Consider the following 27,086-nt stretch of genomic DNA (forward strand, 5'->3'; position numbering starts at 1 on the left):
TATTGGCCTTGGGCAAGTGTACTCAGGAGCATCCCTATAAATATGTACTTTGGAGAGCACATTCTCAGATAGAACAATATTTTTCCCAAGAGAGCAATAATTGGTTCTCGGTGGGTGAAAAATATCTTACTCCTTATATGTATAATTCAAAGATCTACATAGAGTATATAAACAGATATACACTATAGAGGAAGTATTAAAACTTCATGGAGAGGGCAATTAGGGGAAAAAATGTCAAAAAAGACTCCTTAGCGAGGCATAATGAAAAAAAAAATGGTTGAGAAACACTGCCTTAGAGAAAACTAAAGCAAAAAAGGAATGCAGAGCATATTCACTTCTGCTGTCAAGTTTTGATTAATCATATTTAATTTTATAGTGCATGGATGAGGAATAGCAATTATCTTTAGAGCAAGTTAAAGCATGATAAAGAGTGAAATATATTTAGAATAAAAATTTTCAGCCTCTGGGGCTGGGTGAAAAAAATGAGGATTAAGAAAAATAAAAATAAAAAAGAAACTTATAGACAAAAGCAAGAGTATGGTGATTACCAGAGGGAAAAGGGGGAGAGGGATGTAGAAGATATAGAGGGGATTAATGGTGATGAAAGGAGACTTGACATTGGGTAGTGAACACACAATACAATATATAGGTGCTGTGTTATAGAATTGTATACCTGAAAACTATATAATTTGGTTAACCAATTTCATCCCAATAAATTCAATTAAGAAAGAAAAATGTTTAGCCTTTTTAGTAGCTGCTTCTGGGATAAGTGTTTAACAAATGTATTATACAAGGTATATTAAAATGGTAAATGATTGTCAAAAGACTGTGTGAGCAGAAACCCCAGGAAGCCCTAATGAGGATAAGAAATGACTCTAGAAAAAACAAAAAACAAAACAAAACAAAACAAAAAACAGTAAAAGAACAACCTAAAGCAAACAAAATGGCTCCCACCAAAGAAATGGGTTAAATCTTATCAGCTTAGAGAGGGGTCTGGCTGTTCTCTTATTACTTCTGGGGGAGAGTCGCATGCCAGGCCCCTGGATTCCTGGAAGTCTGTAAGTGAAGCCACATCCCTGCCTAATACCATTAGGGGGATGGAGGCAACTCCAGTGGAGAGAGGAGATGAGAATTCTGTTAGGGGAAAGTAGAGAGGAATTCTTCACTAATTCTGAAAGTCTGTGGAGAGAAGAATTCCAGTAAGGGCTGGAAGAAGCAAGAACTCCCAAATGTCTTCCCTACCCTGAGAAGAAAAATAAGTCTTCATTATCACCTGTACATAAATGGAATGGGTTTCACAGATAAAGGTTGCCCAGGACTTATCTGTGAATATGTTCAGTTTATCTGCTTAATGTTGATATATGTTATAAGCTGATTTTTGTGAATTAAACCTAAAGAGACCTTTGTGGCAGGATTATTTGTCTTGGGCTTTAGCTAGTCTCTGGAGTGCTGGCAATAGTCCAAGAAAGTCCTAAGGAGAGTTTTAAGAAGACGGTGTAGATTATAGTAGTACATATGTGCTAATAAGTCGGTTTTCTCATACTCTCCATAAAGCAAATAGTTTGTTCTCAAGCCTCCTTGATGAGATCGAGAGAAAAACCATCTTTCTTATATTTTTAAAACAAAAAGTACTAAACTTGAAGTACTAAACACACACACACACACACACACACACACACACACACACACATATATATATATATATATATATATATATATATATATATATAGAGAGAGAGAGAGAGAGAGAGAGAGAGAGAGAGAGAGAGGCCTGGTGCACAAAAATTTGTGCACTCGGGGGGGAGGGGGGGTCCCTCAGCCCGGCCTCTGTCCTCTCACAGTCTATAACAACCTGCTGGCTTAGGCCTGCTCCTGGGTGGCAGAGGGCAGGCCCAATCCCTAGGTGCAGCCCCTGGTCGGGCTCAGAGCAGGGCCGATTGGGGAGTTGGGGTGCTGCCCCCTGTCATGCACAGAGCAGGGCGGATTGGGAGGTTGCGATGCCACCCTCAGTCACGCTCAGAGCAGGGTTGATTGGGGGGTTGGGGCACTGCCCCCTGTCACACTCAAGGCAGGGTCAATGGGGAGGTTGCAGCGCCACCCCCTGTCACGTGCAGAGCAGGGCCAATCAGGGGGTTGGGGCACTGCCCCCTGTCATGCACAGAGCAGGGCCCATCAGGGGGTTAGGGAGCTCCCCCCGTCACTCACAGAGTAGGGCCAATAGGGGAGTTGGGGCACCACCCCCTGTCACACACAGAGCAGGGCCAATCAGGGGGTTGGGATGCCGCACCCTATCACACTCAGGGCAGGGCCGATGGGGAGGTTATGGCTCTACCACGTAACACGCAGACCAGGGCCTGTGGGGGGCGGTTGGGGCACCGCCCTCTATCACCCACAGAGCAGGGCCGATCAGGGGGTTGGGGTGCTGCACCCTGTCCCACACAGAGCCGCAGGGCGATCAGGGGGTTTGGGCGCTGCCCCATGTCACGCTGATATCAGTGCCGGCAGGCCTCGCAGCTCCGCTGATCCCGGTGCTGGAAGGCATATTACCCTTTTACTATATAGGATAGAGGCCTGGTGCACGGGTGGGGGCCGGCTGGTTTGCCCTGAAGGGTGTCCTGGACCAGGGTGGGGGTCCCTCTTGGGTGCCTGGCCAGTCTGGGTGAAGGGCTGAGGGCTGTTTTCAGGCTGGTGGGTGACTGAAGCTCCCAACCACTCCTTTTTTTCTTTTTTTTTCTGGACCAGCTTTAGCTCTGAGGCTTGGCTCCAGCTCTGAGGCCTCTGCTGCTGAAAGCAGGTATCTGGTTTGTTTGGGTTCTATAATTGAAACACTGTTTCAACTCCAGCTCTGAGATCCAAGCTGGCTGAAAGCAGGTTTCTGGGGTTTTGTTTAGCTTCTATATTTATAACAATGTTTCAAACTGCAAGCTCAGAGGCCGGCAGAGGCAGGCGGGGAATGTTGGAGTCCTTCATCACTGAAGCAAGCAAGCCTCATGTTCGCTTCAAGCTGCCTGGCTTCTGGCCGCCATCTTGGCTGGCAGTTAATTTGCATATCACCCTGATTAGCCAATGGGAAGGGTAGCAGAGGTACGGCTAATTACCATGTTTCTCTTTTATTAGATAGGATATACTAATAAAAGGGTAATATGCTAATTAGACCAGGCGTCTTCTGGACATCCTTCTGGACCTCCTTCTGGACAAAGCCACAGTGGCAAGAGCAGAGGCAGAGGCAGTTAGGGGCAATCAGGCTGGCAGGGGAGGGCAGTTAGGGGTGACCAGGCAGGCAGGCAGAGGTGGTTAGGGGCAATCAGGCAGGCAGGGGAACAGTTAGGGGCATCAGGCAGGCAGGCAGGCAGGTGAGCATTTAGGAGCCAGTGGTCCCGGATTGCGAGAGGGATGACCGACTGCCAGTTTAGGCCCAATCCCACAGGGGTCCTGGATTGGAGAGGGTGCGAGCTGGGCTGAAGGACTGCCCCACCCCCCCATGCACAAATTTTGTGCACTGGGCCTCTAAAAAAAATTATATATATATATATATATATTTATATTTATATATTTATATATTTATATATAAATATATATATATATATATATATATAAATATAAATATAAATATATATATATGTCAAATAGGAATTTTCCATTTTCTAACTGAATACCTAAGCAGCAGGACTGCTTAACTCTTTTGCCTGCAACTGTTCTATTTGACAGGGCGCTTGTGGCACAGCCCAGATCCCTGTCAATCTGGCTTGTTTGAGCGCATCTGAAGCATGGTTAGGGTGGCTTGTTTTGTAGACAGGCTGCTAGTTTTATCGCAGCCACAGAAATGCGTCCTCTAACTGGTGTTAATGTTCACTCATTTATCAGTCAGAAATTCAGCATCACAGCTGAAGAGCTATTTGCAATTTTAATTGATTGCCGCGTACTTAACACTAATTGACATGTTAAATCCATGAGTAAGGAACAAATTATGACTAATGCCAATCATCTTGCAGAACACAATTCCCCATCTCGCTGCCCATTTTCTCGGTAGAGCTTGAAATTACATTTTGGAGTGTATTCTTTCAGAAAAGCAAATTCTCAGAGGAAAAGGTGCAGGATGATAAATTCCACGAAGATGAGCACCATTGCTAGGAACCATTCACAATCATCAGATCACATCTGTGTCATGGTAGGTGGCCAACAAACATGCTTAATTGATCTGGCAACAGTGAATGCTATATCCTGTCTTCCTCTTGAGAGGACCACGTGCAGATAACAATCACTTGGCACTAGCTTTCCAGAAGGTAGAAAGAGGAGGGTTGCACTAAGTGACATATGTCTTTGACACTATAATCAGCCCTATAATCTTCCTCATTGTTTTCCAACTCAAATGTTTCAAATACCTAAACAAAATACAATTAACCTTTCAATTGACTTAGCTAGAATGAAAGAAAACTCTACATAGACACATGGTCCAATAAAGAAGAGAAGATACAGAAATATGTGCCTGACAACTCCCTCCTCCCCAGACACTTTTCTTCCTGTTGTCATCAGCATCCATTTCTCCTCGGCACTTTCCCCCAATAGAACTGGAAATATGCTTTTACACATCTTGTTTGTTTTAATGACACCATGACACCGCAGCACAAGTAAACAATTTTATCCTTTGTGATATGCTTGATCAGAAATTGCACCTGTGTGAACAGGATCTGCAGAGTTTCTTTTTGAGAGCCAGAGATTAAAAAGATGGCCCCGGGGACGACGGCACCAGGTTGAGATTTATTCACCTTTTTGATGGGGTCACCAGGATGTGTAACCTTCATGCATACCTGTCTTTCTGCAACCTTTCCCATAAATGTGCCCTGTTTCTGATTCATGCTTATAAGGATAGTTCAGAACACATTCAGACAGCCAGTCGCCAGTTACTCATGCTTGAAATTAAAAAATCTTCCAGACCAATGTCATCGTTATATTTGGCTAGGTTTTACCTATTACTCAAAGTAAGAATAATAAGACAGTGGGGCAAAGATCTTAACAAGAATAAGACAGTGGGGCAAAGATCTTAACAGACATAATCTTACTATTAAAAGGATAGCAGGATGCTTTCAGGCTATTCTAAAAGGAAGTGGAATAGCATCTATCTCATCATCTGCTACATTAACATGTTTAAATCTAGAAATATAAATTACACAGGAATAGTCCCTGAACACTATTATGGCACTCATAAAATGAATGCACTTTTACAAGAACTTAAACTCAATGGTAATAGATACAATGGACCAACTTATTTTGGGGAAAGGTTACAAAAGGACAGAAAAGATGGACTTCCCTTTAAATTACACACATTTCCTTTCAATTATCATGAAAAAAAAAGCCATTACTGTAAAATCTAGTTGATACCTGAAATAATTGCATCATAATATTTTATTTTTAAACATTATTCTTCAAAGATCATAAGCACTATGTAATAGGAGTTCTAATTTCTTATCTTAGAGAACTATCCATACAAAATTTTAGTGCTTTTAATGAATTTATCTCTCTATCAATATAGCTAAAAGAGCAAACACTTTTTGAGGAAAGATTATAAAATTACATGTGAAGATTTGAATTAAAAAGCCAAATCCATCTGGGCAATATTAGCAGTACTCATAAGATCGTACAATTAGATACTTAGCTCATATTTTAGAGACTGTAGCACCAATTTAAGTCAGTGACCAGGACTCAGAACTGCAAAAACAGACCATATGACAAAGCAGGAAAAATAGAGTTTATCCACTTGTGTCAAGGACACAATAGCAAAGTTCTCTTTTTGGAAAAAATATTCTTTGTTAGCCAGGATATGCATGTGTGTGTTTGAGTATTTCACAATATATACTTAAGAGCAACTTTGTTCTGAGAATTCTCCTGGTTGTTAATGTTTAGTGATGAACATATCAGAGTGGATTGCTGCTCTATGGAGCCTATAATTACAAAAAAATTAAATAAAATGCCCATGTATTTAAACAAAGTATTTTTTTAAGATAGAACTTGAAGGTAAATTGGATTAAAATTATAGAATGTCAATGGAGTCTATTTGAGAAATCAGTACAAGGAATTAAATGTTATCCTAACACAACCAAATAAAGTAGCATTAAAAAAAAGCTTGTCATCATCATATATGCACCTATCATTTGTGTGGACAATTGAAACACTGTAGAGTTTGAGCAATTCTATGAGCTCAAACTGACCCTCAAGATACTCTCACCCAACCCCACCACACATTGCTGTATACAGGCACCTAAAACACTCTTATACCAAAATAGCTCACCTGTTTTTTTATTTTTTTTTTATTTTAGAAAAGTACTTTATTCTAAGGGAACTGGTGAAAAGTAATGGTTCAATGAGAAAATATTGACTTAAAGCACATAGCAGAGCAATTCTCTAATTTTATTGGTAACAAGATGGAGAGCCATCTGTTTTCTGAAGATAGAAGATTCAGCCAATTTATCCATTTTTAAATACTGCTATATATACACACCCAAAGTACTACATACACATATATGAGGTGTTTTGTTGTTGTTTTTTAAATGCAACTTACAAATGTTTTCATCCTGGCATATAAGCCTTATCCACAATTCATCACAGGTTTGCAGGAGTGTTTTTCACTTACTAGTAAGTGTCACTTAATGTGGAGATCTTAAGCTTCCCTTCATAGAAGCAATAAAAACACTCCTGAGCTCTTTTGGTCTCCGCAGGTTTAAAAGACAAAATAGACATGCCTCTGTCATCAACAGGAAAGAAAATGACCCCAGTGATGGTAAACCAGCTTTATTTAAATTTTTTAAGAACTATGGTTTCCAATAGTTGTTAAATCATTTTCTGCTTAAGAAGAATGTAAACTTGGAATAATGGAGGCTGAGTAAGGCCTTAGAGAAGCTCATTATATACAATGACACACAACTCAAATGTGAGGGAAATAGGGAAGTCTAGAGTTCCCATAATACTTATAGAAAAAAAATTTTTTTATATATATTTTATTGATTTTTTACAGAGAGGAAGGGAAAGAGATAGAGAGTTAGAAACATCGATCAGCTGCCTCCTGCACATCTCCTACTGGGGATGTGCCCACAACCAAGGTACATGCCCTTGACCGGAATCGAACCTGGGACCTTTCAGTCTGTAGGCCGACGCTCTATCCACTGAGCCAAACTGGTTTCGGCTATAGAAAAAAATTTGATGACAATATGTTGAGAATAATAAAACTGTACTCAAAGTGAGAATATTTGGCACTATAATAAGTTAGAGAAATATTGGGAAAGGATGAGTTTAACAGTTAAAAAATTTGAGTTTATACTATTAAAAATGCACATAAATATTTGAAAATTTTGGTGCAAAAAGATACAAAATATGTTCAAATTTGAATTTCTTAATTTTTAAAATTACTTAGCTTTTAGAAAATGGCTAGAATAAAAAATATCTACTAGAGAAACTTTCTCAAGAATCAAATAATTACCTCAAATGGGACTAAAGCTGGATTTTAAAATGGGGAGAAATATAATGGAGACTAGATCATCAGAGGGAGCTTAATATATTTGGTCAATAAAAACATTAAAAACAGTTAAGAACTTTGTTAGGCAGATATATGTAAATTGGGAGAATTATTTAGTTCTATTTGAGATATAAGTTCTCAGATATAAAGTTATTCATTAAAGATTATAGGTAAATTAAAATTCTTTCCTCTTAATTTTAATATGTTATCTTAAATGAATTAGTTTATTGTATTATAAAAAGTAAACTACATTTGCCTAAGAAATGAGAATGTTTAAAAATATATTCATATGCTTATAAAAATTAAGCAATATTATGCAAATAAAACAATGGCATAAAGTTTAGTTTGTAGAGCTGTGATGGTGGGAACTAAGATTAAATTACATTAATTTGATCAAGTGGTAGCAAAATATTTTATGATTCTTAAGATAGAAATAAAATAACAAGTTCAAATTTTCTCTATTCCTATAAAGAGGGACACCATATTGTAGCTAATCTGTCTGATGCCATTAAAATATTTTACAATGATTGAGTCTGGGGTTTGGAAGACTAAAAAGAAAGATACCAATGTGGACATCTCAATTTTATAATTCTTAGTTTATTTTATAATAATTAACCTCTGGAGTATTTAATTAATGTTCACTGACGCTGCTTGGGACTCTGAAAAGGAGAATAATAGAGTCTAAAAATTATTTCAAAGAAAATCCATTATGATGGAATATGTAAGGCTGAAAGGAATTTCTACACTAAAGAAGGGAAGAAATAAAACTGTGTGAGGGTCACTGTGAGAATGTATAGAACAGTATCAAGCTTTATGTATGATACTATTCTATAAAGGAAATCTGTCCAAAATGATTAAAGGTAAGAAATTTAGCTGGTGTAGTCATCTATAGATTGTCTGTTATAATCACTTAGTGCTTATAACCATTTGGTGGTAGACTAATGTATATATCATAAAAAGCAGAGGCCCTCAGGAATCTGAGAACCTTTCAGATTTAATAAGGAAATCTGGCTATGTCTCCTCTTGTTTCTAACTCCCTTCCTCCACACCACAAGGATAAGTAAGGCTGTAAACCTTTCTGACTATTGCCATCAAAAGTATTTTGTGGAAATGATCTTGCAAAAGAGGAAGCATAAACATATTTTCCAGGTTTTCAGGATTGTACAGTGTATATAGTAGCAATTAAAATGAGAAAGTTGCCAGGGCTAGAAATACAATTTGGAGAGTCTATATAGAAAAAAAAGCCAGCAGAGATTCCTTTATCTTTACTACTAGAGACCTGGTACATAAAATTCGGTCCCCTCAGCCCAGCCTGCACCCTCTCCAATCCAGGATCCCTCGGAAATCCTTCTCACAATCCTGGACTGCTGGCTCCTAACTGCTCATCTGCCTGCCTGCCTGATTGCCCCTAACTGCCCCCCCTGCCTGCCTGATTGCCCCCAACTCCCCCCCCCCCCGGCCTGGTTGCCCCTCACTGGCCCCCCAGCTGGCCTGATCACCTCATGCAGTCTGCTGTTCAGTCATTTGGTCATCCCTCACTGCCCCCCACCCCCCTCACCGGCCTGGTTGCCCCACGCAGCAGGCTGTTCAGTAGTCCGTCCAGTTGTTTCAGTCATGATGGTCCCTGGCTTTTTATATATAAGGATGATTTGGAGTGGTTATGTACAATTGCAGGATATAAATTGGCCAGATATTCAACCAAATTCCAGGGGTCTGAAACAGAACTACAGTCACTTTAGGGTCAGAATTGCACCAGAAATACATGGTGATTATACAAGCAAATATGTGCATGTTCTCTGTGTTTGCACAAACACAGACACTCACATTAATGTTAATTATATACTATAGTTAAAATAATTCTATATAATGCCCAAATATGTGAAGTCAGTTTTTTTTTCCACTGATGCTTTTAATGTTTAAATAAAACCACAGAGGTGCTGCTAAATGGCTATATATTACATACATGATGAAAAGACCATTTGTTTAGATGGTGCCTGAACAGTCTCTCCCTGTTGAGAGAGATCCTCTACACACACGCACACACACGCACACACATGCACACACATGCACGCACACACATACATACACTCCTCTCCCCCACAAAATCATTTGTATATTAGATTACTTTTCCTTAGAAATTCGCTATCAAATCATTCTGAGATATAGAAAGTGAGCATGAGCATAATTCTCTACTTAATGGTTTTGGAAGCTAATAAATCTTGAAGTATTTCATATCCTATTTTAGCTAAAATCAACTTTGAAAATTAATGCAAATTATACTTGTTAAATTTAGAGATGGAGTATAATTCTAGGTAATTTAAGAACCACCATACATACTTTCAATTTTAAAAAGTTGCCTGCTAGACACTTTTATAGATATGCAGTGATTCATGTGCCTATGTCTGCATTTTATTTTAGCTAAAGTGCACAGTAAAGGCTACAAGACAAAGAAGAGCTACATGATCTCTAGAGAAAGTTATGAAATTCAAAACAAAATAAATCTGTCCTATAATAATATATTTTTTACTTTAATAATTATGTAAAATGTTCTCAATTACATGGTAATGAAGTCTTTATTCAGCAAGTTTAGTTAAAGCATACACTATTGTTTGCAAAATATTTATGATGTTGGAGACAATACTATACTTATTTGAAAAAAGTAATCAAATAGAATATTTAAAACAAAATTATGAATACATTTATAAGTATATAAAATAATTAAACATGAATTGTTTATTGCTATGCTTATATCTGGTTACTAAAAAACATTATAAAGAAATAAATAAGTCACATGATAGAATTTTATTTTTATTTGAGATTTGGTACTTAATTCCTGAAGTGTGAAAAACCAATCTCGTTTTCACTTACACTTATTCTACAATATACCATCTCTAAATGAAACATTTTTACTTGCAGTTGATTACAATTTAATTACACCATTAATTTTATCCTTTAAAATCTCATTATGTTAATTTTGGCTTTAAATTAAATAACATTAGCAGAAAAATTGCCATTAATGTGACTATCAATTACTTTGGTATGAAAGTTATTACAAAGGAAACATGCCTACCATGGTTGTCTCAGCAATAGAGCCAAAGCTGTTTATGAATATGTTGCATGTGACATTAACTGGAGGACCTGAAAACAGAGATTACAACATAAGGACTATTTAGGTACTTATCCAAAATATTTTCAAATAATTTCATGCTTCTCATTAATAGTTTTTTTTTTTAAAGAATATTTTTAATATATGTATACACACAGATGCTTCAGATTGAAGGCAATCATTCTGTGAAATAATCTGGATCACAAATCACAGTTCCTGGTCTCCCTTGAACACTGATGCTGGTCCGTTGTTAACCTCTTTTGTCTGTCTCCATGATGCAGACATCTCTAAAGGCTCTGCATATTTAGTAAGTCCAACATCTGAGCCTCTAAAGCAGAGTTTCTACTGATGTTTTCCCACATGTATGGACCGTATTTTCCTGTTTCTTTGCATGTCACATAGTTTTTATTCAAATTCTTTATTGTTTAAAGTATTAGATAAGTCTCCTTTTCCCCCCCAGTGACCTCTTCCGGACCACCCTCACCCCCCAGCACATGCCCTCCCCACCTCCCCTGTCTCTGTCCACTGGTTATGCTCATATGCATGCTAAATATCACATGATCTCACTCATTTGTGGATTATAATGAACAACATAAATTTGATGAACAAAAATAGAGCCAGAGTCATAGAAGCATCGAACAGACTGTCCAGCCTATGAGGGAAGGCGGGGGTTGAGGGGTTAAGAGATCAACCAAAGGACTTGTTACATACTTTTTTAAAAAAATGTGGGTACTTTAGAAAATATTTGTCGGTTCTGGAAACCAGACCTCCCGCTTCCACCCGACTGTGTTTTGTCATTGCTGGTGTTTCTTTTACTTAAAAAATAAAAATAAAAAATATATATATATTTCTTTATTGATTTCAGAGAGGAAGGGAGAATGAAAGAGAGATAGAAACATCAATGATGAGAGAATCATTGATCCACTGCCTCCTGACCACCCCCCACTGGGGATTGAGCCCGCAACCCAGGCATGTGCCCTCGGCCGGAATCGAACCTGGGACCCTTCAGTCTGCAGGCCGACGCTCTATCCACCGAACCAAGCCAGCCAGGGCTCTTTTACTTTTTTATAAAATATTTTTAAAATTGAGTTTTAGAGAGAGAAATATCAATGTGAGAGCAAGACATCAAAACATTAATCTGTTGCCTACTGAACGCCCCCTACCGAGGGCTGTGCCCTAACCAGAATTGAACCTGCAACCTTTCCATGAATGGAGGACACCCAAATAACTGAGCCACACCAGCCAGGGCTGGTGTTTCTTATTGCTGTTTCTTGTTTAATGACTTACCTGGACTAATACTGTAAAGTCTGTATTCCCCTAGAATGTGCAGCCAATGAGTTTACTGCTCCGTGAGTTTACTGGTCAACAAATGAGTCATCCGAGATTTCCTCAATGAATAACTCTCCCACCCTTTGCCAAGGGACTTTGTGTTTGTTTGGAGGCATGTCTCTGATGTTCATGCTTTACCTGCTTTACCAGAGGCATGTCTCTGATGTTCATGTTTAAGGTAACTTCACTTCCTGCTTGCACAGGGTCTCAGGTCAGCCAGAGGTGAGAGACTGGGGTCCTCCTAGAACTTTTCTGGAAACACATCCAGCCCTACACATGTGAGTAGCCTCTAGAGCCACAAGAACATATCAGAACTTTTCAAAGCTGCCTATGGGCATTTCATTTCCCAAATCTCCTAAAATTTTTGTTCAAGCTCTTGTTTGCCCAACTTGTGATTTCCTGTGATCGTTTGCCACAAATGCCCTGATGATAGAATTTTCCCACTGAGGGAGTTCCCCGGTAAAATAAAATAACGACAAGCCCTCTGAATGGCACTCTTGAGTAAGAGCCAGAAGGTCCAACAACAACATAGTTCTGGGTATCGCCTTCCTGTGGAGCTCCAGATCTGGTCTGCCCTCTAAGAGCTGCCAGGCTGCTGGGTTTTACAGCTTCTGTGGTGGAGATGTGGCTGGTTTTCAAGGCTACTGGGAACCTGGGGAGCGGGGCCATATTTAAATTCCCTTTGTCCTTAGGAGAAACTCATCAGTTTTTCTTTCATTAGCATCTTCACAGTGTTTCAGGCTTTTGGTTAACTCTGAGAGTTCTAAAGGTTAATTATGACAGTTTTGCCACTGTTTTGGTTGCTTTTTTGTTGTTATTGTTTATTCTCACCTGAGGATAGTTTTCCATTGATTTTTAGAGAGAGTGGAAGGGAGGGGGAGAGACAAAAAGAGAGAAACATCAATAAGAAACTATTGGTTGCCTCCTGCACATGCCCTGACTGGGATCAGGAGTAGATTGAATCTGCAACCAAGGTACCTGCCCTTGACCAGAACTGAACCTGGGACCCTTTAGTCTGAGGGCTGATGCTCTATCCACTGAGCCATATGGACTAGGGCTTGTTGCTTTTTTTGGAGAAGTGAATTTACAAAGATACTCACTCCACCATTCTAGAAGGCCCCTGTAAGTGCCTGATTTAATATTCATCATAAAGCCAAGAATTTTATTTTGTCAGACCCATTTATTCATCCTTTTACTAAATACATAAAACCTGTGCACACCAAATTGAAGAGGACACAGAGAAATTATCTTCTAGCAGGGTAGAAATGAATATAAATCATTAAATTATTGACTACCACTTGCTTCCATATACTGTGCTATCTGATTCATAGATATCACTTTACCCATTTGGCACTGAGAGTGAAAGCAGTGGTATTAAGTCCTATGTTAAGAGGATTCCTCTGATATATTTGTATTCTCCTTAAAATGTGAAACTGGTATCTCACATTGACCCAAGGCTTGAATAGTAAAGCCAATAAGTACAATAAGGAAAATAACATGTACCCACAGACGAGTAATGATCAAAGAAGTGACTAATCGAGGCTTTCACTATTATTTGGGAACTTAATGATTCACGTTATATGAAGGATTCCAACCCTTGCCCCTCCAACATGCCTTCAATCAGATGCAAAATGCTCTTTTTAAAAGCAGAAAGTCGGCTTTGTTTCCAAATCTAAATTTCATGTGGTAGTAAAGCAAATCACAGTGATATCAGGCCTGAGCTTTATTGTTTAATCCATCAGTTACCAGATGTGTTCATCACCTGGTTATTAGAGCATACATAAATGCTATTTGGTCCCCATTCTTGCACTGGGGTGGGGGGGGGGGCTCAGCCCAGCCTGCACCCTCTTGCAGTCCAGGACCCCTAAGGGGATGTCTGCCTGCTGGCTTAGGCCCACTCCCCGTGTGGAGGTGGGAGAGACTCTATCCACCGCTGCTGCACTCACCAGTCATGAGCCCACTGGCAAGCCCAGCTTCTGGCTGAGCGACGCTCCCCCTGTGGGAGTGCACTGACCACCAGGGGGCGACTCCTTCATTGAGCATCTGCCCCCTGGTGGTCAATGCACATCATAGTGACCAGTTGTTCTTCCATTTGGTCGATTTGCATATTAGGGTTTTATTCTATACAATAGTCTCTTCTTCAGCAGAAAGAAAGGTGAGTGGATTCAGGCACCAAACCTTAATTCCAAATTTTAAAAATAGAGCAGAGACTCACTTGAAAGATATATACATCTGTATTGATATATAGATATTTCACTTGTATAGAAATCATTTTATTTTAAAACATACTTCAGTATGAAACAATTTGGAAATAAAAACCATTGTTCTTAAAATAGCTTTGCCCCAGGTCATGGAACCTTTTCAGTGTGACACCAAGGTATTTGATGCTGACTTAATGCACATGAGGGAGCCATTACAGATTCTTGACCATGGGAGTGTGGTGAACCAAGACAACATGGCGAATGGTTGAATGGATAGCAAAAGCTTAGAAACAGAGACAATAGTTAGGGATTTATTGTAATAATACAGATTGGAAATGGAGTGGCTCTGATCAAGAACAGTGACAGTGGAAAGGTATTATAGGGAATGAAATGGATATAGTACTATCATGTTTATAAAGCACTGTATTCTACACTGGAAGCTCTGATCTATGTCAGTTCAGGGCAGGAATCTTGAAGTAGTCTTTCTACCCTAGCTATGGATATGTATAACTCAAAAATTATGTAGAGAATGAAGCTCTGAGAAGATTGTTAATCTTCTATTGCCACTACAGAGAGCACCTGTTTCAGCAGTCCTTGGCCAATCTGCTTCTTTTCCATGCCAGTGTGAAAGCTGTAATATTCATCTAACACACTGCTATGTTTAGCAACAGAGCAAATAACTGCTATACCATCCATATGGCAAATTGTGCTATTAAATTGTTCATTACATTAGCCATCTTTGGCCTGAAAAGCAAATGACACTAGTTGCAGATGTTTTTAGCAGTATGTTTTCTTCTAAATGTTTCTTAAAGAAGTAGAACATGGCTTTTAAGTTCAGAGGTGGATAAAGGCAAAATGGCAAAGGCCAATGCAAAGCCTAGACAATTATATTATTGCCATGCACATTGGAGAAATTGTTCACTGGGCAGACCAAGAGGAAACAAAGGGACAAATAAGAGCCCAAATGGTTATTAAAATGACTCTAAGTAATTCTTGGCATAATGCTGTATTGAAGCCTCAGCCTTTTTAAAGACAAAGAATGCAATTAAAAGATGAACTATCAAAAATTATGTGTAGTGAGTTTTTTTTATATTGAATACATATATATTTTATGTAGTGATGTCACAAAGAGATATTTTATTTTTTAATTAACAAACACATATTTGATTACTTTAAATCCAGATTATAAACTACTTGTTAGATACTTTAAAAAGGTTTTAAAATTATGTGAGAAAAATAGGATTCAGGTCATTTTGCCCTTCCCTTATCCCTTTTCTAGTCCTAAAGCCATTCAGTTGAGCAGAGTAAATAAGGCTCCCATGCTGGGGCTGGCTGCAGGAGTGTGATAACCTACACAGGATGAGAAGGACATCCTTGGAGAAGGATTACATAGCATGGGATGACGGAGCCAGAGTGAGTGAGAAGAATGTTGCCATAGTGATGCAGCCTGGTGTGGGTAATTAGAACCAGAGAAGGGTAAGGACAGTGTCCACATGGGGACATCCAGGCGTGGAGAGTGAGACTGAACAGGACCCCAGGGCACTGTGCAGGAGAGGAAATGGCAGCTGACAAGGGAGATTCATTATGTATTGATCAATATCAGGATTATATGAAGGATAATGGGAGCCAGGTTTCTTACTATCAGATGAGGAAGTTAAAATATGGAAACTCAGAAACTAGAATAAACCCATGGGATTGGAAATATCAATGTGAACTCATGGTTTTCAGTAGATAAAGAATTACCCTAGCCAGTTTGGTTTGGTGGATAGAGCATCGGCCTGCAGACTGAAGGGTCCCAGATTTGATTCATGTCAAGGACAAATGCCTGGGTTGTGGGCTCAATCCCCAGTAGGGGGCGTGCAGGAGGCAGCTGGTCAATGATTCTCATCATTGATGTTTCTATCTTTCTCTCCCTCTCCCTTCTTCTCTGAAATTAATAAAAATATATTTAAAAAATACAGAAGTAAATATTAAGATGTAAATTAATATATATGAATATGCATATGTGTGTGTTTGTATGTATATATGTGTATTTATGCATATATGTATATGTATAAAGATATATCCTGGAAAGCATCAACCTAACCAATTAAAGTAAATACCACCAGTCATAGTAAAAATTAAGATGATCCACCATCTGATAAGAACATAGCGTCACTTCTGTGATATGTCTGTCAAGATGTAGTACCTAAACCAATTCATGAGAAAACATTAGACTAATGCAAACTGAGGTACATTCTGTTCAGTAGAGGGATAATATTTTTTTAAGTGCCTACATCATGACAGTTATAGAAAGAATAATCTTCAGGTTCAGATTAAAGGAGACAATGTGATAAATGATGAATAAAATACAAGATTTATTCTAGATCAATTTTATTTCCAAATTGTTTCATTTGCAATGAAGCCATTATTCAAAGAATTGATAAAATTTGAGTGGGGTCCACAAATTAGGTGGTAACAATACATCCACGTTAATTTGCTTGTTTTGATGGGTAGATGGTGGCTATTTAGAAGAATGTTCTCGTTTATATGATACACTCAAGTATTGGGGCACCAGGTCAACAACTTACTTTCAAGGAGTTTTGGGGGAAAATAGCTAAGTGTAATATTTGCAAATCTTCTGTTAGTTTGAGAGTGTTTAGAAGTGAAAAAAACACACACACATAACTACTACAGAAAGTATACATTAAAAATAAAATAAAAGAAAACCTAAAAATATAAAAAGCAGAATCTAAATCTATGAATATTCCAGGTGCACATCTACAATTTTAGAAAGCCTTATTATTAGAGATTCTTCTTGGTAAAAGGTCCATATACCATGTAAAAATGCAAGTCGAAGACATGCCTTTAAAAGTTAATTGTGAATTATATTCAAGAATAACAGTGTCTGGGTAGATATAAATAGTTAAAATGTAAACACTTTCACTGAAAAAAAAATACAGGCAGGAAATGAGTACTGGTACACATGCCATTCTGTGGATAGAATGCATTTTAGCAGAAATGACTGTTTAAAAACAGAATTTGTGATGTGGGAGAAAGGGATTAATATAGAGAACTATTACAGATGAAAAGACATAAACCACAAAGACATTGGAAGGCAAACAATGTTATTTCTAGATAAAGGTCACTGGAGATAGAATGAAAAAAATGCAGTCAGTGTTTGGGAGGAAGACATAATCAGGTAATTGCCCACTGAGTACTTTCTGCCTGGATCCAAATTAGACTCAAGGGTTGTCAAAGATCAACTGAGGGCCCAAACAAGAGGATCAAAGGAAAGAAATAAAATTCAGAAAAAGCTGGTAGTCTGTGAAATAATATTTTATCATCTATGGATGTACTTTTATAGGCTTCTAATACCAAAGGACTCCTGGACGCTTCTATTTCAAGAGGGGGATTAAACAGTTTTCTTTCTCTCTGAAGACATAAAATTTTTATTACCAAATAAAAATGAAACAAACATCTAATACCAAAGAGAATGGGTAGAAATTCATCTTCAGTTTAATGACAAAATATAAAAGGAAGAAGAAAACAGAGCAAAGCCTAAAATAAATGTAGGTTAGGACTACATGGAGAAGGGAGCTAATGGGCTAAGAATGACCCAAGGATCTTGAGTTTGTTTTTTTTTGTCTGACTTATTTCACTTAGCATGATATTCTCAACATCCATTCATGTTGTCACAAATGGCAGTATTCCATCCTTTCTTACGGCTGTGTAGTATTCCATTGTATACATGTGCCACATCTCCTTTATCTGATATAGTGACAGGCACTTAGGTTGCTTCCATATCATGTTTACTATAAATAATGCCGCAGTGAACATAGAAGTGCACATATCTTTGTGAATAAATGTTTTCAGATTTTTTTTAGGTGGAAATAGGCAGACAGAAAAAGCATGATTTCACTTATATGTGGGATATGACTGAAAGTAAGAAATAAACAAACAAGACAAGTCAACAAACAGAGACTCATAGACATAGACAGTACTATAGTGGTTACCAGAGGGAAGGGGAAGGGGAGTAGTAAAGGGTAAAGGGGACAAGTATATGGTGACAGAAGAAGATTGACTTCAGGTGGTGGCCACACAATGCAATATACAGATAATGTATCATAGAATTGTATACTTGAGACCTATGTAATTTTATTTACCACTATCACACCAATAAATTTAATAATAAAAAAGAATGACCCAGGGAGGCACAAAGCTTAAGGTCATCTATAGGAAAGGAAGTGAGGAGCTGCAAGGGTCTGTAGGGAGAAACCACAGGCACCTGTCTCAGAAAGCTCCCTGACTCCCATCCATATTCCTGTAGGGCAGGGGTAGTCCTGGGGTTTAGCCCTATAGCATTTTTGAAGGAATGGAAATAACTTTTTGGTTTTAGTTTTGCGAACATAGTTTATTAAGGTGATTGGAAATAGTATGGTTCTATTAACTAGTGCTGACTTTTTGTCTTCTTTTTCTAACTTTATTGAGATACTAGAGGCCTGGTGCACGAATTCGTGCACAGGTGGGGTCCCTGGGCCTGGCTGGTGATCGGGGCCAATTGGGGCCATCTCGCCCAGTCCCAGTTGGAGCCAATCGCAGTGGGCCAGGGGGAGGGACCACGGGAAGTTGACTGTGGGAGTGCACTGATCACCAGGGGGCAGCTCCTACATTGAGCGTCTGCCCCCTGGTGGTCAGTGCACATCATAGCGACCTGTCGACCGGTCGTTCTGGTGATTTGGTCCTAACAGTCACTTTGGCTTTTATATATATAGATAATTGACATATAATATTGTGCACGTTTAAGGTACACAATGTGTTGATTTGATTCACTTCCATATCACAGTATGATTACACCACAGCATTAGCTAACAGCTCCATCACAGCACAAAATTACTTTTTTTTTGTAGTGAGAACATTTAATCTCCTCTTTTAGCAACTTGCAAGTATATAATGCAGTGCTATTAACTGTAGTTACAGTGCTGTGCATCAGATCCTCAGAACTTAGTCATCTCCTGTTTGTAAGAAGGTAAAAAAAAAAAAGGAGGGGAAATAACTTTTCTGATTGGGAAAAACAGGCTCCATGACAACACTCAAAACTAAAGCCTTCTCTGTTTTGGCATCTGGAGGAGCTCAGACCAAAGCCTCATCAGCACTCAGCACTCACTAAAAGCAGCGCGCTGGCCAGGGCAATGATGTCTCTGTCAGATTTGCCTTTCCAGAGAGAGAAGCAACAGAAAACCATCTCCCTAAAGAGAGAGAGAGAGAGAGAGAGAGAGAGAGAGAGAGAGAGAGAGAGAGAGAGAGAGAGAGACTAAACCTGTCTTAGCACCCAGGCACATCAACTCAATCCTTCCTGAACTATGCAGTGTTTTTCTTCAATACTCTATAAGAAAACCAGGGGCTTAAAGAGAGCTAAGATGAATTAACATAATTGTCCCTGCAGGAAGAAAAGAGATGATTGTGCAGAAAGGGGAAACAGAAAATGTGGAATGTAAGAATGGAGGCATTAAATTAGCAGTCTAGTTAGTGCAAAGGCATCTCATAATGCCTTGTTTGTAAAAGTCCCAGAAAGCAATCAGACATATTTCACCAGAAATTAACCAATTTTACTTTTGGAGTGTTTACTTCAAAAAGTAGAACTGTGCCGAAGCCGGTTTGGTTCAGTGGATAGAGCGTCGGCCTGCGGACTGAGGGGTCCCAGGTTCGATTCCGGTCAAGGGCATGTACCTAGGTTGCGGGCACATCCCCAGTGGGAGATGTGCAGGAGGCAGCTGATCGATGTTTCTCTCCCATCAATGTTTCTAACTCTCTATCTCTCTCCCTTCCTCTCTGTAAAAAATCAATAAAATATATATATAAAAAAAGAAGAAGTAGAACTGTGCATAAGGATTGTTGAGGCAAGAAGCTGCTCCTTTTCATCACTAATATCTTTAGACAATTTAATGTTTGCCAAGTTCAGGTACATGGTTTTCTCTATTTTCATAAATAAAACAAACAACTAAGCATACAAAATAGTATCTGCCTAGCAACCTGTGACACCACCTACCCCTATAACTTCACATTCAAGGAAATGGTTTAGGATAAAGAGGACTGTGAATAGACCATAATACAATTACAGAATTAAAACGCTCCTAAACATTCCCAAAGAATACCCAGGACACTATGTCATGTCCAAGAGTGATTAGAGGACAAATCTAAGCAAGTCTCCTTAAACCTAGAGGAAACAAATAAGGATGAAGGGTATGAGTGGGAGTATGTTTGAGACAGACGATAGAAGAAATCAGATTTCTTTTTGTTTTTAAAGAGGGAGAGAATTATTTTGGAGAATGACACAATGCCAGCATAAGCAGTAATATTATTAAAGATAAATTTGCATAGGAGGATACTGCTTTTGTAAAATATCCTCATGATGCTGAAATTTCTCATTTTTATTTGAATATGGTACCCCTTAAAATTCTTTCCTATAAATTTAGGTAAAACATTTGGTAGGTAGAATAATTTTTTAAATGTTATCAGTGGCTTTACCTATCCAGACCCTTCCCCAGTTCATAAATTCAACAACGATATGATTCTCCACAATATACAAAATCCTGCTGTGGAAGATTTAAAATATGGGAGCATTATTGTCAGCTCCAAGAAGCTTTCATTCCAGTTAGTGAGAATATTCCATTGTAGTTAGTGAGAATATTTTATATTTTCAGAATTTTTGGTGGAATCAATTTTTAAATGTATCTTGTTTAATCACACTTAAAATAGATTTCATGCCCAGCTAGGGGTGGCTCAGAGGTTGAGATTCCTTTCCAGGAACTAAGAGGTCACTGGTTCAATTCTGGTCAGGGCATATGCCAGGGTTGTGGGCTGGATCCCCAGTAGGGGGCGTGCCGATCAATGATTCTCTCTCATCATTGATGTTTCTATCTCTCCCTCTCCCATCTTCTCTGAAATCAATAAATAATATATTTTTAATTTAAAAAAAATAAAACACATTTAATATACAGTAGAAAGCAGAACAATTACCTTTAAAATTGGGTCTGATTCTTGCATCATACCCTGATGTCCTCCCCATTAATTTATCCAGAAAGTCAGAAGGTGACATTGGAGCACTTCTAGATCTTGCACTATTTGTTTCCTTTGTTGCAACCAAACTAAAAATAAGAAAAAAAATACACCATAGATTTTACAAAAAAAAACCCACCTTCCTAACAATTGTTACCTACAAATATAAAATTAATATGATAAACAAAAATATTTCTGAAAACAAAAAGGAAAGCTTTACATACTATACAATGAATGTGATCATAATGACAAGAAGGTCTTTTAGGTTTACGGTTAGTATTATAAGGTTTCATAAGTTTTTAGCCCAAGGTCAGAGGTGATATTATTTTCTGTTGAGTCTGGAAACAAAGACAAATTATTAGGCTTTCAAACTTTGCATGTACCCAAGTTTCATTTCTAATTGCAGTTTTTAGCTAAAAGTATCCTTAATGATTCAGCCATAAGAAAATACAAAAATTCATCTGCAATAAAATTCTTATGGCTTTTATTGAAGAAGAAAAAATCACCCATATGATCTCATTTTACCTTAATTATCTCCAAAAAAAAGTCACATTCTGAGGTATTTGGGGTTAGGACTTCAACATATGAACTTTGGAAATTTAGCCTATGACACTGGGCATGCTCACATGTGTGTGACCCTCTAGTTGCCCAAGAATATGTGGAACTTTTCCAAACCTCTAAGGACATATTATTCCGTGGCTTTTTCTTTTAAGCTCTTTAGTTAGTCTGTTGTTTGCCTCCACTAATACCCTCCAGTAACTGTGAAGTCAAAAAAGCTGCCTCTTTAAATGTTTTTGACAAACATTCCCAGGAAAAAGCTTTTCACAATGGGTACTCCCTAAGTTAGGTCATATAAAAGGAGTCGTGCAAAGTCAGGTCTTCCAGAAAACTCCACACAAGTCAAATAATAACCCTTCAAGAATGAGGCTTTAAAAGGAGTTCAAACTCCATTCTGCCCCCTCTCATAGCTACCAGGCTGTTTTTTATAGCGATTGTTGGCTATTGGTGCTCCCTTGAAGCCTGAGAAGGGGGGACAAGCATAAGGCAAGTTGCAATAAAACAACTCCCACTGTTCTGACCAAGATTCAGATGTTTTTCTTGATTAAACTATTTCATGGATTATTGCAAGTCTCTGATTAATTGCCAGAGCTCTAAAAAAGTTGGTTGTCACATTTTTGGACTGTTTTCTTACTGCTTTTATGGAGGACACAATTTATAGAAGTCCATAGTTTTTGCTGACATCACCACTCAAACAGTGTCTTCCTAGACTTCTTTTTATATTCGTTTTATTATATTTGTGCTTTAAAGACCCACGACCTTCAGTGGCACCCTGGAGCTGCCCCTCTTCTCTCTCTCTGGATAATTGTATTTACTCCCATGGTATCAGCTATCTCCCATAATGCTATTTTGTAGGACTTAAATATCATTTTTCATAAATAATGTAAATATTTGCTTTTAAAACAAAGGATACAAGTTTACCTTTGGGTTTCCCCATAATGAACCCTATTACCAAGCACTATTGGTTTGCTCTAACATCTCAAATTATTTGAATAATTATATAACAAAAACAAGATTATTATTGTTTCAGTAAGATTCAAGAATTCTTTATCCTTTTAAGGTTAATAATGTATTATTAATCTTTTTAGTCTTCATTTCTTTTGAGATATTCAAAAACAATAACTGAGCTACTACAATAATCATGCCCTCCTGAAATTTGATTTGAAATTGGTTCTATTTAAAAGTTTTTAATAATTCAATTACAGTTGACATTCAACATTATATTAGTTTCAGGTGTATAGCATGTAGTGGTGAGATATTTATGTAATTTATGAAGTGATCCCCCATAAGTCTAGTACTCACCTGACACCATGCACAGTTACTGCAGTATTATTGACTATCTTCCCTATGCTGTGCTTTACATCCCAATGATTATTTTGTAGCTGCCGAGTTGTACTAACCCCTTCACCTTTTCTACCCAGCCCCTCAACTCCTCTCACCTCTGGCAACCATCAGTCTCCATATTTATGAGCTTAACATCGGTACTTTTAAAATTCCATTTGAAATAGGCTTTTAGTGCCAAAAATGTGTTTCCAAATATATTATGCAAAGATCATGACACTGATTCACCAGCAATGGGAATATATAAAAATTAATTTTATAGGAGACTAGACTCTTATAAGCAGAAGCTCATTCATTTATTCATTTAACAACTGTTATTATTGCTTCCAAAGAGTCTGAAATCATGTCTGTAATAGTTTGAAAAAGAAGGGATAATATATATATGATATGAATTTAATCTTCTTAAAGGTTAAATAAACATTAAATAACTTTTTAAAGGTTATCATAAAGCCTTTTAATGCTTATGAAATAGTTTCCCACTAAAAATAAAAATTTTCATTGTTTACACAATTAGTAATTAAAATAAGCTCATGGAAAGAAAACACAACCCTTCTTATCACTACCATAGTCAAGGATAAAAGATAAATATCACCAGGAAATAATCTTAGAAGAGCAAACTATTTCACCTCATACCACAAAATCTATTAAAATTATGTACTTTCTATAATAAATGTTATATATTTTACAGTAAAATATAGTATTACTTTTTATTTTAATACTAAAATAAAAATTATTACACATTTGTATTAAAAAAGAAATGATGGTTCTTTTTGACATGGTACTTAAAATTAATAAAATTACAAGTATAATTTGATCATTGAGTTGAAGGAATACATGAAATACACATTGGACTGTGATGGAATGAAGAGAGGTAAATTTAGTTTTAAAATACAATATAGAAACTTTTATAAGCCTTTTGTGAACTGAATGACGTTCACTAAAAATAAAATCATAGTGCTTTCATTATATAAAAGTATCCTTTATCACACCAACATGCATTTATTTTTTTTTCCCCCTGCCCTTAACAATCCCCTGGTCTCCCCTACCCCCCAGTGTCTTAAGTCCATTGGTTATGCTTATATGCGCCAACATGCATTTAAATATCTGTTAAACGTTGAAACAATAAATTAAGGTGAAGAGATTAGCCAAAGAACAGATATGAATAACCCATAGACACAGACAATAGTATTGTGAGGGCCAAAGGTAAGGGAGGTGGGGGATGGGTGGAGGTGGGCAAAGGCAGGGGGAACTAGGGAAATCTGTAATAGTGTCAACAATAAAAACAAGGTTTATACAAATAAAGTTTTAAAAAACAATGCATTTTGAGTTCTCATATAATTTATTCCATGCAAAGCACTGTGCTAAGAACACAATCTGAACCTTTAAAGTGTTCACAGTTGGGTAGATGACTGTCTAGATTCATCTGGATTCTACAGGGAATCCTTGGGAAGCATCCATGAGCTGGAGCTGGGAAGTGAGATTACAGTGAAGATAATGATTGGCCAGCTCCCTTTTTTCTATTGCTTCGAGCAAAATCTTCACGTTTTGTAAGATGGATTCACCACCAAGCTCTGCAGAATGATGCCTATCAAAAATGAGAAATTCTGAGCAGAAAACTATTCCAATAGTCTTTACTAGTTATGTTCCCTTCAATCACACAGAGCCATCCAACTGCTTCTGGACAATTGAGTTTATTTCTGAAGATTCACAATTTTGACACAAAATGACTTATTGTCAGCAAAACAACACTGACTCATTAATTGGTTACAAAGCATTTCTACATAGTCTAGCCCTTCTTTTTCTGAAAGGGGTGGAGGAGGATGTACATATGGGAAAACTTTCCATCCCCTACAACCCTTGCCCTGGTATCTTTCTCCTAGAGCTTTCTTCCTATTACCGTATTATCTGAGATTTGCACCAAGTGATCACTGCTAGACCGTCTTCAGAGAACCATAGTGATTTAAGAGAACGCACAGTAATTCATACATATATGACCAATCTGGAATCTTTTTTGTAATTTTTAAGTAGTCCATATCATCTGTGCATACATATTCAAACACTTCATTTTATGGTTTTTTGTTGTGTTCTTTTTTTTACTTTTTTTGACTTTATTGGGGTGATACTGGCTAACAATGCTATGTAGGTTTTAGGTGCATGATTCCACAACACATCATCTGTACACTGTATTGTGTGTTAAGTTGTTAAAATTCAGAGTAGGAGGAAGCTGTGGGGAAAAAAAAAGTAAGATAATTTAGAATGGTTTTTGGATAAGAAACTTTGCCATTAAGTCCATTTTTTATCTAAACCTTCTAGTTTTAACAAAACTCATCATATTTATAGCAAGCTACTTTTGAAAAAAGCAGATTTGAATGTTTAAAAAGTCTTTTATTTATGAAAATCGCAACATCTGTGATGATTTGCCTGCCTCCCACACTTGGCTCTTCTTTTATATGCTGTACCAAGTATGAATTTACTATTAACTTTTTTTTTTTTTGAAACTGTGTGGGCTTAAACACATTCTCATCAATGAACTTTTTTTTTCATTTAAGAATTTTATATATTCTTTTTATAAAGACATGCTACTTGGAAGTTCAGAGACTTCAGTTGCTGAGAGGCTGGCAAAAACCAATTTTCTAAAGCATTGAAATCAAACATCACAATTCATCAAAACAGGTAAGTCCCTTCTCATTTCTCTTCCCTCCCTTCCTCAGCAATGAGACAAAGAGGTAAAATAAATCCACTTTTGGAGGACTGAAATAACCACTAAATATAGATGCTTTATGGTAAATCCTTTATAATAAAAGTCTAATATGCTAAGTATCCAGTCATCCGGTTGGCCATTCAACCAATTAAATATGCTAATGATATGCTAAAGCCGCTCAACTACTCACTATGTTGTGCACTGATCACTAGGGGGCAGACATTTGGCTGGTCTACCAGTTGCTATGATGTGCACTGACCACCAGGGGGAAGACTCTCCGATGAGTAGGTTAGCTTGCTGCTGGGGTCTGGTCAATCGGGACTGAGTGAGGTGGGCCAGACACATACCCTGGAGCCCTCCTGCAGTCCCTCCCTGGCTGGCCAACCACCCACGTACCTCCCCAGCCCCAATTGTGCACCAGTGGGGTCCCTCGGCCTGGCCTTCACCCTCTCACAATCTGGGGCCCCTCAGGGGATGTAGGAGAGCTGGTTTGGGCCCAATCCCCACAGGCCAGGCCAAGGGACCCCACTGGTGCACGAATTCATGCATTGGGCCCTCTAGTTTAATATCATTGTCAGTATCTATTTACCTCTGCTAAATGAACCTTAAAATTGAGAGAAAATTATGTAGCTGGGAAACATAATGTGAGAAAAGTCTTGGCACCTGGGGCCACAAATCTCCATGCACCTACTTTTATAAGGTAATTTGCACAGAGGGAAGGGTGCCCTGTAGGGAATAAGTCAGTGTCCTGACTCCTGAGGCAGAGAAGGTCCAGGCTATGATGGAGAAAGGACAGTTTTACCATATAGGGTTACAATTCCTTGTAGGAGAAAAAAATCACAGTTATTATTATTTGAAAATTCTTGTAGGAATACCAGCAATTGATATTTCTAGTCTTGGTTTGAAAAATAACACACAGAATAGAATAGGTGAGCATTCTTCCCACTTTTTATTTATCTTTTTTTATTCCTTCAGCCTCTTTAGGGGAACTAAAGAGAAAGAAACTGGGATATCTGGAGATAGGTGAAGTTTTGAGCATTTCACAGGAAAACATACTGCCTTGGAAAAGGAACCATTGTCGGCCCTGAAGGCATGTGTGGTGAAGCAGGCTTCCATTTGGCTGTGTAATAGTAATTATTTTAAAAGGAGGCCAAAGTAGAGGATTATAAAAGGGCTATTCTAGAATATCTCCAGAGACTCAGAGAAATAACTAAGAAGTAAAAATCCTCGGGGTACTAGGATTTTATTTTTGCCACTGTGAGCAACACAATTCTTGCCTGTGAAATATGATTATCATTTTATAAA

The 27,086-nt window shown here is 37.9% G+C and overlaps 1 protein-coding gene across 2 annotated transcripts in view; it reads right to left on the reverse strand.

The window, feature by feature from the left end:
- GLRA3 (glycine receptor alpha 3) overlaps window positions 1–27,086 on the reverse strand; it is a 128,718-nt gene that overhangs the window by 81,857 nt on the left and 19,775 nt on the right. For both annotated transcript variants that reach the window (XM_036314887.1, XM_036314888.1), the window contains exons 2-3: window positions 21,143–21,270; window positions 10,578–10,645 (exon numbers count right to left, since the gene is read on the reverse strand). In XM_036314887.1, coding sequence (XP_036170780.1) covers window positions 10,578–10,645; window positions 21,143–21,270 — 196 coding nt within the window. The remainder of the gene's footprint in view (window positions 1–10,577; window positions 10,646–21,142; window positions 21,271–27,086) is intronic.

This window comes from Myotis myotis, unplaced genomic scaffold (assembly GCF_014108235.1).
Source record: "Myotis myotis isolate mMyoMyo1 unplaced genomic scaffold, mMyoMyo1.p scaffold_m19_p_6, whole genome shotgun sequence".
Classification (NCBI taxonomy): domain Eukaryota; kingdom Metazoa; phylum Chordata; class Mammalia; order Chiroptera; family Vespertilionidae; genus Myotis; species Myotis myotis.